Source organism: Indicator indicator, chromosome 22, assembly GCF_027791375.1.
Source record: "Indicator indicator isolate 239-I01 chromosome 22, UM_Iind_1.1, whole genome shotgun sequence".
NCBI lineage: Eukaryota > Metazoa > Chordata > Aves > Piciformes > Indicatoridae > Indicator > Indicator indicator.
In genome coordinates this window covers 4,428,714-4,442,667 of record NC_072031.1, presented here as the reverse complement: position 1 = coordinate 4,442,667, position 13,954 = coordinate 4,428,714, and the positions used below count along the sequence as shown (strand labels likewise).

At 39.9% G+C, this 13,954-nt stretch overlaps 2 protein-coding genes across 2 annotated transcripts in view; one reads left to right on the top strand and one right to left on the bottom strand.

Annotated features, from left to right (window-relative positions):
* The window catches only part of PARN (poly(A)-specific ribonuclease), a 50,060-nt gene extending 44,600 nt beyond the window's left edge, over nucleotides 1-5,460 (bottom strand). The window contains exons 1-8 of the mRNA XM_054390832.1: nucleotides 5,442-5,460; nucleotides 4,989-5,066; nucleotides 4,097-4,176; nucleotides 2,270-2,337; nucleotides 2,093-2,174; nucleotides 1,329-1,389; nucleotides 523-688; nucleotides 275-340 (exon numbers count right to left, since the gene is read on the bottom strand). Of these exons, the coding sequence (XP_054246807.1) occupies nucleotides 275-340; nucleotides 523-688; nucleotides 1,329-1,389; nucleotides 2,093-2,174; nucleotides 2,270-2,337; nucleotides 4,097-4,176; nucleotides 4,989-5,066; nucleotides 5,442-5,460 (620 nt within the window). The remainder of the gene's footprint in view (nucleotides 1-274; nucleotides 341-522; nucleotides 689-1,328; nucleotides 1,390-2,092; nucleotides 2,175-2,269; nucleotides 2,338-4,096; nucleotides 4,177-4,988; nucleotides 5,067-5,441) is intronic.
* A 2,026-nt stretch (nucleotides 5,461-7,486) lies between these two features.
* BFAR (bifunctional apoptosis regulator) lies at nucleotides 7,487-13,602 on the top strand. Its single transcript, XM_054391014.1, has 8 exons — nucleotides 7,487-7,601; nucleotides 8,716-9,044; nucleotides 9,812-10,013; nucleotides 10,358-10,524; nucleotides 11,195-11,339; nucleotides 11,590-11,760; nucleotides 12,259-12,461; nucleotides 13,280-13,602. Exons 2-8 carry the CDS (start codon nucleotides 8,779-8,781, stop codon nucleotides 13,470-13,472), a joined length of 1,347 nt encoding a protein of 448 aa, XP_054246989.1. The 5' UTR covers nucleotides 7,487-7,601; nucleotides 8,716-8,778; the 3' UTR covers nucleotides 13,473-13,602.
* Nucleotides 13,603-13,954: the final 352 nt, after the last annotated feature.

Genomic DNA, 13,954 nt, shown 5'->3' with positions numbered 1-13,954 from the left:
TCCGAGGCTTATGGAGCACTTCAGCAATAGAAAAAAGGAGGCTCAAATCCACAGCGCTTCGTGGCTATACTTAAACATGTTGTCACTATGTGCAAAAGTTGTGGCTCATAAAGCAGAATGATAAATTACATTTTCTCATGCTTCAGAGGAGCCAAATGTAGATTCTGCTACAGTTAACCCAAGTAAAGATACTCTTCCTTGTCTAGAATTCTCTTGATTCTAGTATGTCCAAAATAAGTAATTTTTTAGAAGATATGTAATTTTAGAAACTGACCCTGTGCACGGCTCCAGTTCCAAACTTTCATTTTCTTCAGTCTTTAATAAATCTTCTATCTGCTCCCTGGAAGAAATAGAGTATTTGCTTCTATATCTACTTTGTTCTCCCCAAAAGAACAGAGAACACTTTGTAACAAAGAACTTTCACAACTCATGAACTATTAAAATTCCTTACACATACAAACACATCACTAGTGTTTGGTTTAGTTTCAACATCATCAGAGGATACTAAACAATTTTACTTACACTACTTTCTCAATGAATTTTTTCTGATCATCAGGAATTGTTACAGGGCACTTTGAAGAATTTGGAGAAATGTATGACAGAGAACCTGTACCGTTGGCCTGAGAACGTTTTTCATCATACTGTTCCCTTAGCTGTCTTTCTTCTTCCTGATTTAAATATGGAATTCCTTTAAAAAAAATAATTAAAAGCTCATCATAACTAAAGACAAATTAGTGTGAAGTAAGATAAAGGAAAGACTTATTACTAAACAAGCATTTGCCACTTCTATATCCCTGAGGACTCCAAACATCTTTATATCCTTCCATTACAGTAATCTGTTCTAGACCCCATTCTTTATTTTTAGTGTCTATATAGGGTTCACTTTAGCACAACCCAGACTAGCTGATACCACTGGACCTTTAAGAGCTATTTGCCTCATCTGCATAAGGCATGAGCCTGAGGACTACAGAGCTATAGATCACAATCACAAAAATCTTTAGCTCTCCTCTACCTTCCTGTCTGCATCACTTTACTAAGGGACTGCAGCAGCACCTTTAACAATGCACACTCTTCTGAACTGTGATTACTGATCCACTGCACAGCTACAGATTACTGATCCATTGCACAGCTACAACTTGTTACTCTATGTTTAGCCACTAAACAAACAACAAAGCACTAAACTATCAGCACAATTGTAGATCTGATAAGTCTAAGAACTTTGTTATGTGTTAGGGGAGCATCACAAATGGCTGCATTTTTGCAGAAAATGAAGAAAGATATCATAAATTTTACAGACATTGAAAACAGAAAAAAAATAACACACTCACCATTGCGAAAAACTTTATTAAAATCAAATCCTTGGTTTGCTAAAAAATCTATACTTGAACTCTGCAAGAAAAGAAAATAGCTTTACAACTGACAAGAGTATCTGTGGCATAAAAAGATCAATTCAGTTATTTTTACATGTTTTAAGAAATTATATGAAATCCAAAGAAAAGAGCAACCAAGTCTGTGACCATAGAGTTTAGGCTATGCTACCTTTGTTATTTATTTTCAACCTCCCTGAAGTACAAGAACAATAAACACACTAAAAGGATAAAGATGAAAGAACGAGCAATGTGGAGAGAGGAAACTAAAGGAAGCAAAATGTAGCTCAGAACAAATCTGAGACCAGAATAATGCTGGCAATAGCCTGGGAAGCTGTGAAAGTGCAATAAGCAAAAGGTAATAAAGGATCACACAGAAAAAGCAACGGAATAGAAAGTCAGAGAAGAAAGAAGAGAAAAATAAAAATAGAAACATCTTGCCAGGTTTGGAACATTATCTCCAGTTCCAGAAACATCACAATGTAACATGCAACAAGATTTAAAAACTGAAGTCAAATATATTCCCTTAATGCTCTTTTTTAGGAATTGCTCTTAGCTGATGTTTATTTATTCTATAAGAAAAAAGGTTTTCTGCCTTTTAACTGTTAAAAGGACTAACCAGTTCTCCCTTGACAATGATGCAGAATTTTCCTGGGACTGTTTTTAAATTTTGATGCAGGTATACCTTAACCAAACAAACCAAACAAACTTGTTTTACTACTAACCTGACAGACAAACTTGACATCTGGTGAACTTCTGTTAAAGGGTTTTGGAAAAATATAGAAGTTAAATGATTTCATTATATACCTGTGAAAAAAGATGGTTTGTATGTCAATACAGCTTATCAATATTATTTCATAAATTTCTCAGTTAAGAAGACAAGGAATAAGATAATAACTTACTTTTCTTCTGCGTGATCATACTTAAAAGTGCAAAGGCCAAACTGAAAGAGCAAAAAATCCATGGAATGCTGAAAAGGAAAACTTTGCATGAGAATAAAAATCATACATATTTAAAGATAACAGGCATGCATCTACAATTAATATGATTGCTCTCCATTTCAAAATTAAGCAAATCTCAATTTTCTTAACAAACATTTGTTCCAGTGGTCATTTTGAATTAAATATGCCAGAACACCAGCTTTTCAACTAGATTTCACCCAAATTCAATCACCTCACTACTGCCTAAAGATAATTTGTAGTACGCACTTCCTTAAACAGACAGGAACTGAGGGAAGTCCCACCTCTCTCCACCTGTTGCTCACACACAAGAGATGCTGCATCTAAAGCAACTGTCAAGTCTCCTTCTCAATGTTACCCACAGCATGGGAGCAGGCTGTGAGGGACACTGGCTGTGTATAGTTTCCAAATCCATGCAATAATACATCTTCTAATCCATGTGGCAAATAGTGGATAATATGACAAATGTACTAGCATAGTCTGTAGGCACATTATGATGATGTTCTCTAGTATTTCACAACAGCTGCATCAGCATCAAAAAGTTTTTTAATAACACTGCAAGTGTACAAGAATGTAAAGAAGCATCGTAGTCTCATTAGACGACTTGTTCCTCCTGAGGGGCAAACACTCATTTTAAACACACAGAATACACAGGGCTATTCAATTGTATCATAGGCAAAGAATAAAAGGTGGTAACAGGACATAGGAAAGTAGTCTTAGAATCACAGAACGGTCTGGGTTGGAAGGAACTTTAAAGAGCATGTAGTTCCAACCCACCTGCCATAGGCAGGGACACCTTGCAATAGACCAGGTTGCTCAAAGCCTGGTTCAATTTTGCCTTGAACACTTTCAGGGAGGCAGCATCCACAGCTTTTCTGGGCAATCTGTTCCAGTGCCTCACCAGCCCCACAGTCAAGAATTTCTTCCCAGTATCTAAAGTAAATCTATCTTCTTTTAGTTTGAAATCACTACCCTTTGTCCTATCACTACACTCCTTCAGAAAGAGTCCCTCCCCACTTTTCCTACACTGAGAGCCCCAGAGCTGGACACAGAATTCCAAGTGAGGTCTCACAGAAGCAGAGCTTTTAAAAGGGGAGAATCACCTCTCTTGACCTGCTGGTCGTGCTTCTTTAGATACAGCCCAGGATGCAACTGGCTTACTGGGCTGCGAGCACACATAACTGGCTCATTCAGATCTCTATCTACTGACACCTGCAAGTCCTCCTCCTTAGGGCTGCTCTAATCCACTCATTGCATAGCCTGTATTTGTTCTTGAGACTGTCCATGTACAGGACCTTGCACTGGTTCTCGTTGACCTTCATGAGGTTTGCACAGGCCCAACCTCTCAAAGACCCTCTCAATGGCATCCTCTTCCTTTAGCATCTCAACTGCACCACACAGCTTAGTGTCATCAGCAAGCTTGCTGAGAGTGACCTTTTGACCCTTGTACACCATATATTGTCTGCTACAGTTTTTTGGATATTTTTCAAAACTCTTTCCACATCCTCCAGCACCTTTTTGTGTGTGTGCTCCAGAGGTGGTGGCAGCTGCTAACTGTTGGTGAGGAACATCCTGATCATGGTTTCTCCAAATTTAATGCAACACGCCTCAATTCTCCTGTCAGCTGAGACAATGAAACATGCAATCCCCCTGATCTATGTAACTCAGTTTTACAGAGCTCTGCCATATTTCCCTACCTTGTCTTCATTCAGAACAAAGGAGTTCTAACCTTTTTCCAGCATTTTTATTTTAGTCAAGGTAAACACTTACCTTTTTAAGTTTCTGATACCTTTCTTCTGGAGTGTCAAAGCCATTGGTTAATGCACTAACAGAAGGCCCATCACTGATCCCTGAAAAAGCAGAACACATTTTGCTTTGGGTAAGTTTCTCACAATTAACCACAGAAAAGAAATGCAACAACTTGCAACCTAAGAAAAATGTTTTCTCTTAAAGTATATGTTGAGATTGTTTCAGTTGAGAGATTTTCTTCTACACAGAAGCATGCATGTTAGTGCAAAAACCATCCAGCTTAATGTCAGTGTTCTAGCTGTTCCTACACAACATGACACTAAATTGAAAGATCCACCAGTAACATAACGTTGACGGGTCTTTACAACACAATGCACAGAGTCGAACTGAAAATGGGAAGGGTGCTGTCTGTAGCAATACCTAACAACTGCCATATTTTTATAAGCGCATCTAACACAACCTAATCTTGATCACATTTAGTTTTTGACTGAACTCAGCATTCTGAAGTTGAAGCAACTCTCATGACATCTCTCTGGTGCGCAGACCCTCTGGGTTTCACAAACGCAAAAGTTCTTATTGCTGTCTTTCCTTGTCCAAACACTTGCAGCGCCTTCCTTATTTATCCCAATGTCTTGTTTTCCTGACAAGTATAAAATCTCACTTTTCCTGAGCTGCAGCTGAAAATCAATTAACATGTTAAAAGGTTACAGTGAGGAAGGACTAGAAACTGCATAAGTATGACATGTATCTTTATTTGACCAAAACCCTACTATTGTACACATAATAAGAGGTGTTATTGTTTTGTGGTACCCTCAGCTTTTTCAGTCAAACACTAAGATACGTCACATGAGCAAATTGGGCACCTGGAATCCTTCACAGATGCTGCCAACAGTTCACGATCACAAAACAGTACCTGAAAACTCTCCATCGATGGCCAGGAAGTCCGACTCTTCAATGGCTTCATATACTTTGCTTAGGTTATCCTTAAAATCTGCGGGTAAAAGGGGAAAGCACACCTGAGACTACTAACGACTTTCTACCACAGCCCACCGCCCCTCAGGCGGGCACAGGCGGCCCAAACCAGCTGGCGAGCTCGCCGCCCAGAGGCCGCCCGCACCCGAGGCCTTACGGCACGGGTGGAGGCTTGCCCAACACTTTTTCTCTCAGGATTGTCCCTCAAGGGGCGAGAGGAGAACTGGGAGCTCCTTTCATTCCTGCAAGAGAGGCTGAGGCCGAACCTCGCCGTCACCCAGGGGATGGGCAGCGGGGACACCCAGGACGTCCTCTGCGTTGCCCGTTCCGAGCGTCCCGCCACGGCTGCGAGGTCTAACCCGAGCATCAGGGTACGAGAGCAGCTGGCACTCACTGCTTCTGACCACCTCCATTCCGCCCGGCCACACCAGCCCGCTCAGAGCTGGGCCCGGTTCGGCACCACCCGCAGCCGCTGCCGAGCGCTTCCGGAAACCGCCCGCCGCACGTCAACGCTCACGTGAGGCGCCGGAGGTGGGGGGCGGGAGGACGCCATTTTTTTGCCGTGGCAGCGCCCGGCAGCGGGTCTTTCGGCGTGCCGTTCGCTTGCTCCTATGTACAGCCTGAGGCGCACCCCGCCCCCTCTGGGCGCGGTGTTTGAGAAACCGCTCCCGCAGGGGAGGTCTGTTCGTCTTGTGTGAACAGCCGTAGACTAGCTAGTGCTGCTGCTGCTGCAGTGAACCATTAGGCCTGAAAAGTGCCTTTCTCCTGCACGTCGCGCCGTGTGACGGTGGAGAAGGATGGCCCTGCCGACTTCTGCGGAGCGGAACAACTGATAGGGTCGTCAGAGGAAAAGGGGATCCTAAACCAGCTGCTTTTGTACTTTGAGTGCCAGAGATGTTGGGAAACACGGACCGGAAAGACAGAACTAGCATCAGCGAGAAAGAAAGGCTGGGAATTTGCTGAGGAGATACCAGGAGGATAATGGAGAACTACTGGTGATTATTTCTTAACGATTAAGTGTCTGGAGGAACTGGCAGGCTTGAACTACTATGGAAGAAGCGTTTGTCTTACTTTTAAACGATAAAATCAGCACTTTAACCCATCATGGTAGAATAAACAATGCTGAAGGCCTAGCAAGATGTCTCTGCACCAGCTTGTCTGGGCCCTCTGGATGACCTCCCCAAATAATTGTCCTTTGGAGAAATCTGCATAGTATGGGAGAGGAAACAAATACTTTTTAAAAATTATTATTAAACTGGAATAATTAAAGAGTTAATTATTTGGGTTTGGTAACTCTAATTCGAACTGGACTTGCAGCTTGTATCAAACTGGAACAAGGACAAAATCTTTAAGAAAGTGTCACTGTTGCACAATGAAAACATGCATCTCATCAGTATTTTCCAAAATCACTCGATTTCCTCTGGGCTTCAGTTAAAAAGAAATGCAGTAAGATAAGAGAGGCTAGTGCAGATAACCGTGAGTGGGGATGTATATGGATGAGAGTCTCGTGATAAAATTAGCCGGTGTGAGCCAACCTGGTGCAGCATGTTAGCACTGCAGTCAAGACTAGCATCTGAAAGTTGTAATTTGTCAGAGACTAAACCTCCCAATCTTGTAAAATAAACCTTGAACAAAGCCTGTGAAGGGAGATTGCCTGGGTGTGTAGAAATATACCCAGCAAACATAGCTCAGTTCTCAGGAATATGGGGGTGAGTGCGTTAAAAAAAAAGTGATTGCAGTAGTGTTCCTGCCCGATGATTTTAAAAGCTTTGAAATAAAATGCTGGGAGATAAAGAAGAGGGTTTTGCTGCCGTGGACTGTACCGATGAGCTCCCTGCTGCTGCCCCCCAGCAGGAGGTTATGCTGGTGGCCCCTACCAGAGTGCAGTTTGGAGCCCGCCGCAGGACCAGAGCTGAGTTTTCCTTCCGCAGCCCCCGGACAGGATAGGCTACTTAGAGCCCATCCTCCCGGCTGAGCCGCTGCTCACCTGCGTTTCCCGTGGAGCTACGGGCACAGCCGCGGGAGCGGCGCAGCACTGAAGCGCCCCCGCGGGGTCGCTGCGCAGAAGCAGCAGCGGGGCAGTCGGCGGGTGAGTCCGTAGTGGGTGGCGGGGGCCGGCTTCATGCCTGCGGCTAAGGTGGGATTGCCGCGGAGCGCTGCGAGACCTTCGCTTGTTCTCCCTGCCTGGGGGTGTCCAACCGGTGCCGTTTCGCTCCCCTCATCTGCTGCAGCGCGGGAAGGGGTGAGCGGGTGACGCCTCCGAGATGGGCCCGGCCTTGCTTAGCGAGAGGAAGTGGCCGTCACGTCGCTGCAGGCCCGAGCGACCGATGCGGCGGTTTTGGTAGCAGCGCAGAGGGGGAGAAAGCAGGCTGAAGTTGAAAAGAGGTGGCAGGAGAGGAGCTAGTAAATTGCTTGCTACTTCTGACTCTCTTCTGAGCGTTCTCTGACTGACCGGTGGAATGTTTTGTACCCACAGACATCCTGTTGCCTCTCTGTTCCAGGAGAATTAGAAGAATGTTCTTGGGTGCAAACCCTTGTTTTGATTTCTGCTCTTGTAAGTGATGTTTTGAGTTTGTCTTTGAGAAAGCCAACGGTCTTTGCTTTGAAGGGAAAAGACATGCTTGTCAGCAGCCTGCGGAACCTAGTTGCACTGTTGGTTTGTATTTCTGTAGTGCCTTTTTTTTTTAATTCTTTACTAGCTTGTACGCTTACCTCTGAGCTTGATCTGGGTGGATTGATGGTAACTTAGTATTAAGCAGGAGCCACGTGGTGGAGAGTGCCAGCATAGAGTGGTTTGGTAGTGTATGAGGAGAAAATGATAAGTAATCTGCATCAGCGTTTTTCTTAAGAAACTAGACACAGCCATCTGAAAGAATATAGTAAGAACATCGAGCAAGTAGGTTTATCTTTTTAGTAAGTTTGGAACAATCTTAAACTCTTGTCATTTGTGCATTTTCTGAAATACTAGGGAAAAGTAATTACTAGTAAAAATACGGAGGTCTGTCCTTCACCAAGTAGGCAAACAGATCCGTGCTGATAAATCTGTTAAGAGTTCTGAAGCACGTGACTTTGTGGATCAAATTAATTTTTTGGTTAACATTGCCCAGTAATGTCAAACTGACCTTTGGTAGCAATGTTTTGTTCCACATGCTTGGAAAGAATAGTAATGGAGTAAATTAGATCATTACGTTACACTGGTGTTCGTTTTTTGTTTGTTTTTTTGTTTGTTTTTTTTTAATTATTCTTTCATGTCACTTTCTAATGTTTTTCCTTTTGCTTGCTGATTTTGATAAAACTTCGATCAAAAGTAATCTGAATCATAGTTAGGGGTATTTGTTTGACTTTCATATGTTGAGTACTGTTATGAATCACAGAGGTGGTTTGGTTTTTTCACTTTCATATGTTGGTTACTGTAGGATGGGAAAATAGAGGGAGATGGAACCCAGCTGTTCACATCTAGAATCTGATTTTAAGTGTAGTTTGCAATGAATATGTTGTTGAAAAAGTAGAAGATCGTGTTTCATTTTGAGGAGAGCTAAGTTAGTTTAAAAGTTTGAAACAATGGGAGCGACTGAAGACTTAACAATATTAAATTACACTGCTTACAATTCTAAACTTCTATAGTAACAAATTTGTTTCTTAATGAGGTTTATCTTGTTACTTTGCAGAAACAGTGTCTTACCTAGTTTGAAGATTAGAGAGAGCTTTTGGCTTGTATAAGACAAAAGAAAATGGAAGAAGATGAGACTTTACAAAGTGAAGCTGAGAGGGCAAAAGTTGAAACATGCACTACTCCTGAGGTCGGTCAGCAGGTATCAGCCAATGAGTTCCTTTGCCACTGCTGTTACGACATTCTGGTCAATCCCACCACTCTGAACTGTGGGCATAGTTTCTGTAGACATTGCCTAGCTTTGTGGTGGGTATCATCCAAGAAGAATGAATGCCCTGAATGCAGAGAAAAATGGGAAGGATTCCCCAAAGTCAACATCCTCCTCAGGTGAGTGTGCTGTGCCTTTTTGAATTTCTAAACCCATTGAAATTAGTTGTCTGGTTTCTTGAGTTTGCTGCAGATTTTAGTAGTTTATTGGTAATCACAGCTGTCACAAAGATGTTTAAACCCTGAAATCTTTTGCATTCTGCAGTTGTACTGAACTGTTTAGATTTTTCTGCATGGAAAGTGAGTTGTCTGGCTGTGTTTTAAGTGTTTTTTTTTTCTCCTAAATGTTCTTAGGAGTGAGATATTTGCTTCTTTAAATAGTGCCAGTTGTTTCCTAATAATTCTAAGTTACAATGATCTTTGATAATTGCGTAATTATTTCTGTTCCAGGAATTATATATAGGAAGAAATATGATCTTACTGCAGCACAAAGCTAGAAATAGCAATTTACTGTCTTGAATTACCCATAGTTTCTTGGTTCACTTTTAGGTTGATAATATTTTTGTAAGTAGATGGTAAGATTGATAGTAGGATTTTATGTTGTCTTTTGCTTAGCATTTTTGGTAATCAAGGCTTGCCAGGAGCATACACAAGTCAGTTTTATCAAATAAAAATTAAATCTTTATTTGTTATCTATTTAACTTTCTCTGTCTTTAGAAGCTCAGGGAAGTGTTTGGAAGTAACTTTTAACAAAACGTTAATAACTAATGTTTTCTTGGTTTTAAAAGTCATAAATAGAGGCTGGAAAGCAAAATCAAAAGTTAGTCCCTTTTCTGAACATTAAGCTTCAGTGGTTATAGTACAATGACAAATATTTTTCCTATTAGGGATGTTATTGAAAAGCTATTTTCTGATGCCATTGAACAAAGAAAAGAAGATATTCAACAAAACAGTGATATAGCACACAGCTTAGCAACCTTCCAAAAATATGGGAATGACCAGATCCCTACAGTTCCGAACACAGGAAGAATTAATCCTCGAGGAGGAGGGTTTTTCTCAGGCGTTCTGACAGCTTTAACTTGTGTAGCAGTAAGTTTCACCTGATTGGTTTTCCATATTTACTTCATTAAGCATGCAATCAAAGATACTGAAAGTACATGCACATAAAAAGGTTGTCAGCACAGAAGAAACTTCATCTGAGCAAAGTAAAAAAGGTAGCAGAATTACAATTGCAATATACATTAAACAGAAGTTAGACAAATTGGGTAAAATTTCAAGATACTTTCTTGAATATTCCAGCTTCCATAAAAAGGAAGACTCTACTTGTCAAGACTCTTAATGTGTGTTTATTCATATCATTAATGTATTTGCTTTGCAGGTAAAGGAACTCTCTTTTTTCTCTCCCCCCATTTTGTTTTTTTCATTCCCTCTAGGTAGTTCTACTTGGATATCACTGGAGTAGCAGAGAATTTGAAGATCTTCTTGTCCACAAGCCTGTTGCTAAATGGACTTCTGAGGAAGTAATACGCTGGCTGGAGCAGCTTGGTCCATGGGCTTCACATTATAAAGAAAGATTTTTACTGGAGAAAGTAAATGGAAGGTGAGAGGCATAATTGTCAAGAACAGCTATCATTTGATTGTGCTGCTGGGTATTGGGGGTGGTATATTGTGAAATGACCATACTTCGTTCTGTAGATTGTGGGAATATTGTGTTGATGCATCAGAGTAAAACTCACTTGAACCCTGCTGTAGCAGGGTTGTTGGACTAGATGATCTCCAGATTCCACCCTCTACCATTCTGTGATTCTGTGAAAAATATTGTAGCATATGCTAAGCAAGGTAACTGAACGCTTCCTAAGAACTTTTTAAAATGCTACAATACAGACTGAAATGATACTGAAAGTAAAATCGTACTGATGTATTATTCCCCTCTCCCACCATTTCTTTCTTGTGAAATTATTCTTATGCTATTGTTGCATTCCACCCAATGTGATTTTAGGAGACCAGACTAGATGTACTGAAGAAGTGTGTTCAGTAATAGCCAACAAGCTGATAGATTTGCCTGCTGAAAGCAAGCAAGAGAAAACTTGAAGAATTTTTAAAACTTAGGGTTTGGGATGCAGTTGATTCAGGACACTTGATAGGGAATGTAATTCAAAAAGTGATAACTTCTATCAGCAGCTTATTGTTTCGGTATGTAATTGCTAATTTGTTAAGTGATACCTTTTGGTGGAGAGGTACTGTTTACCTTCCTAATTCTTCTTTTGTAGACTCCTTCTAACACTGACAGAGGAGGATTTTACAAAAGAACCTTACAGTATAGAGAACAGTAACCACAGAAAAGCTATTATGGAGGAACTGGAATGTGTGAAAACTTTAGGTGTTAAACCACCACAGAACCTTTGGGAATATAAGGTAAATTTTATATGAAGTCTGGCATGTATGTGAAGTATTTCTAAAATAATATCTTTAAAAGAAAATTCTCTTAAACACAGAAGGAGCTTTAAGGTCATAGAATTTTCCTTGTAAAGACTGCTCAGTGCAATGAGCAGTTGTACTTGAAAAATGATCTTTTGAAAAACTGTCAGAAAAATCTAAGAACTGGCATGAACCCTTCATTTTCTTTTTTTCATTGTTTGAAACTTGATTATTTGATATCTTTCAGGCAGTAAATCCTGGAAAATCTCTCTTTCTTCTCTATGCACTGAAAAGTTCTCCAAGACTCAGTATGTTATACCTATATGTGTTTGATTATGCAGAAGCTTTCCTACCTTTCATCCACACAATTTGCCCTATGCAAGAAGACAAATACGAAGCTATTGTCCCAAAACTGCTAGTAAGTGTTCAAAATATTGAATATGCTACTGGCTTTAGGTACAAGCATTTTAAGACTAGCAACATAAAAACACATCATCTTTTCATATCTTTACAATACAATGTTGTAAAAAAATTTCTACAAAGTGGTTCCTTGGTTTGATTTTATTGTATGCAACCAGTGTTGTGACCATTACATTTAATAGGGTTGATTTAAGGTTTTGAAGACTTTGAATCTGTGAAGCTGACTTTTTTTAAGTTCACATGACTACAGAAAGGCTGTTCACTCAAAATACCTGTATTTTAACAATCAGCATTGTAAAGTCTGTTTGGCTGTGATGTGTTATTCTAACCTAATGGAAAGTACTGCATTATAGTATATCTACCAGAAAGTGTATGAAATATAAATTACTGTCTTCAGTGTATGAAAAACAATTTTTCAAGAATAGAAGTGGAAATAAGCCAGTGTTGGTCAGTTTAATATGAACTTGATTAACACTCTTTTTATCCTAATTTTCAGGACCTTGAAGATCCTTCTTGGAAACAGTGGAGAGAATTCATTATAAAGTATTTATTTTTACCATACCAGTTGATAGCTGAATTTGCTTGGGATTGGCTGGATGTGCACTACTGGACATCAAGATTTATAATTGTGAATGCTATGTTGCTATCTGTCCTGGAATTATTCTCATTTTGGAGGCTCTGGTCAAGAAGAGAATTGAAGTAAGTCTTCCTCAATTTGTTGAGGAGGGTAGAAAGTACCTGGCCTTGTAAATAGAAAGTAACACTCTTAGGATTTCGCAGTTGCTCACTGAAATGACAGTGTCTTGCCACAACTCTGAGATTAATAAGAATATGTGAATCTGAGTCCAAGCACATACTAATACTTACTCTTGAATATCTTAATTTCTGTGTGCACTTGAAAGAGTTTCTTACAGCTGGTTTTGCTGATCAGATGTAGCAGATGCAGTTATGTTAATAAGCATGTTCTTAACCATTGGGTAAATAGTAACTGTTATCTTGAGAATTGCCTTTTGTGCTAACTGTATTAGCTGTCAGCTGAGAACTAAGTACAGAGTATTGTCATGGTACACTTAGAGTATAGGTGTTAAAGAATGAGTCCTCAGGAATATTAATACTACATCATCATTGCTGTGATCTGTTATTTATAGTCTTTAGAACTTGCATAGAAGTTCTTGATTTGGTGTGTACTGGGTTCTCATTTTCTCTGCCGGCAGCTAGAGGGCAGAACGTGTGGTCAAAAGAGAAGAGGGTACTTTGATATAATCTAAGAGAATCTGGAATTTGACCACTTTATTTTGCTGTGCTTTGTGGTCTGAATAAATGGACTTAATGATTCCCCATGTAAAATGTAGTATTATTGTAATTTAAGAAAATTGTTCTGGGGTCCATAATGATATTTCACAGGTTCCCGAGTAAGGGATAAGTAATTTGAGGCTGCAGCACATACTAGCTTTTCTAAGAATGGGTAAAAACAAAATTGAAAGTTCCTCTAAGCCTCTCCCTTTCCTTTTTCACAGGACTATTCCTCAAAGAATGTGGAGACATTTCTGGAAGGTCTCAACTCAGGGTCTTCTTGTTGCAATTTTTTGGCCTTTTATTCCTCAGTTTGTGTGCAATTGTTTGTTTTACTGGGCCTTATACTTTAATCCAATTATAAACATTGATCTTGTGGTTAAAGAAGTGAGGCGTCTAGAGACACAAGTTCAGTGACTGGCTTTGGAACTTTTGATCTGTTTAACTTCTAAAAATGGACACCTGAAATGAGCTTTGCTTTTCTTATATATATATGGCAGTGAAAATGGTGGATAATGTTAATTTTAAATGTATAGAAAAGCCTTAAGATAAGTTACTCTTAAACTATCTGATTCTAAATCCAAGGATGGGCTTTACTACCAGAAATTTGCTATTGAGAGAAAAAAAACAAACAAACAAACAAACACAAAACATGCCTGATTTAGTCACATAAAATGTATACAGTCATGTCATCCTATTTCTGATCAAAAAGCATTCTCTGTTCTGTCTGCCTTAAAATCAGTGTCTTCTGCACTACTACTGTGATTTTTATTTGGGTTTTTTTTCCTTTAGCATTTCATACCAATAGTGTGTTTCTCAAGTTTGCCAAAGGACAGCTCTTCCTGGATTGGCTTGATATTGAAAATGTGTTTTCAATCTGCTTTACACATGAAGTTATG

What these genes read in the sequence shown, in the direction of transcription:
- BFAR (XM_054391014.1), top strand. Translation starts at nt 8,779, where the DNA reads ATGGAAGAAGATGAGACTTTACAAAGTGAAGCTGAGAGGGCAAAAGTT. An exon ending in CTGGAGAAAGTAAATGGAAG is followed by an intron (nt 10,525 to 11,194) that starts GTGAGAGGCATA and finishes CTTCTTTTGTAG; the next exon opens with ACTCCTTCTAACACTGACAG. An exon ending in CTATTGTCCCAAAACTGCTA is followed by an intron (nt 11,761 to 12,258) that starts GTAAGTGTTCAA and finishes CCTAATTTTCAG; the next exon opens with GACCTTGAAGATCCTTCTTG.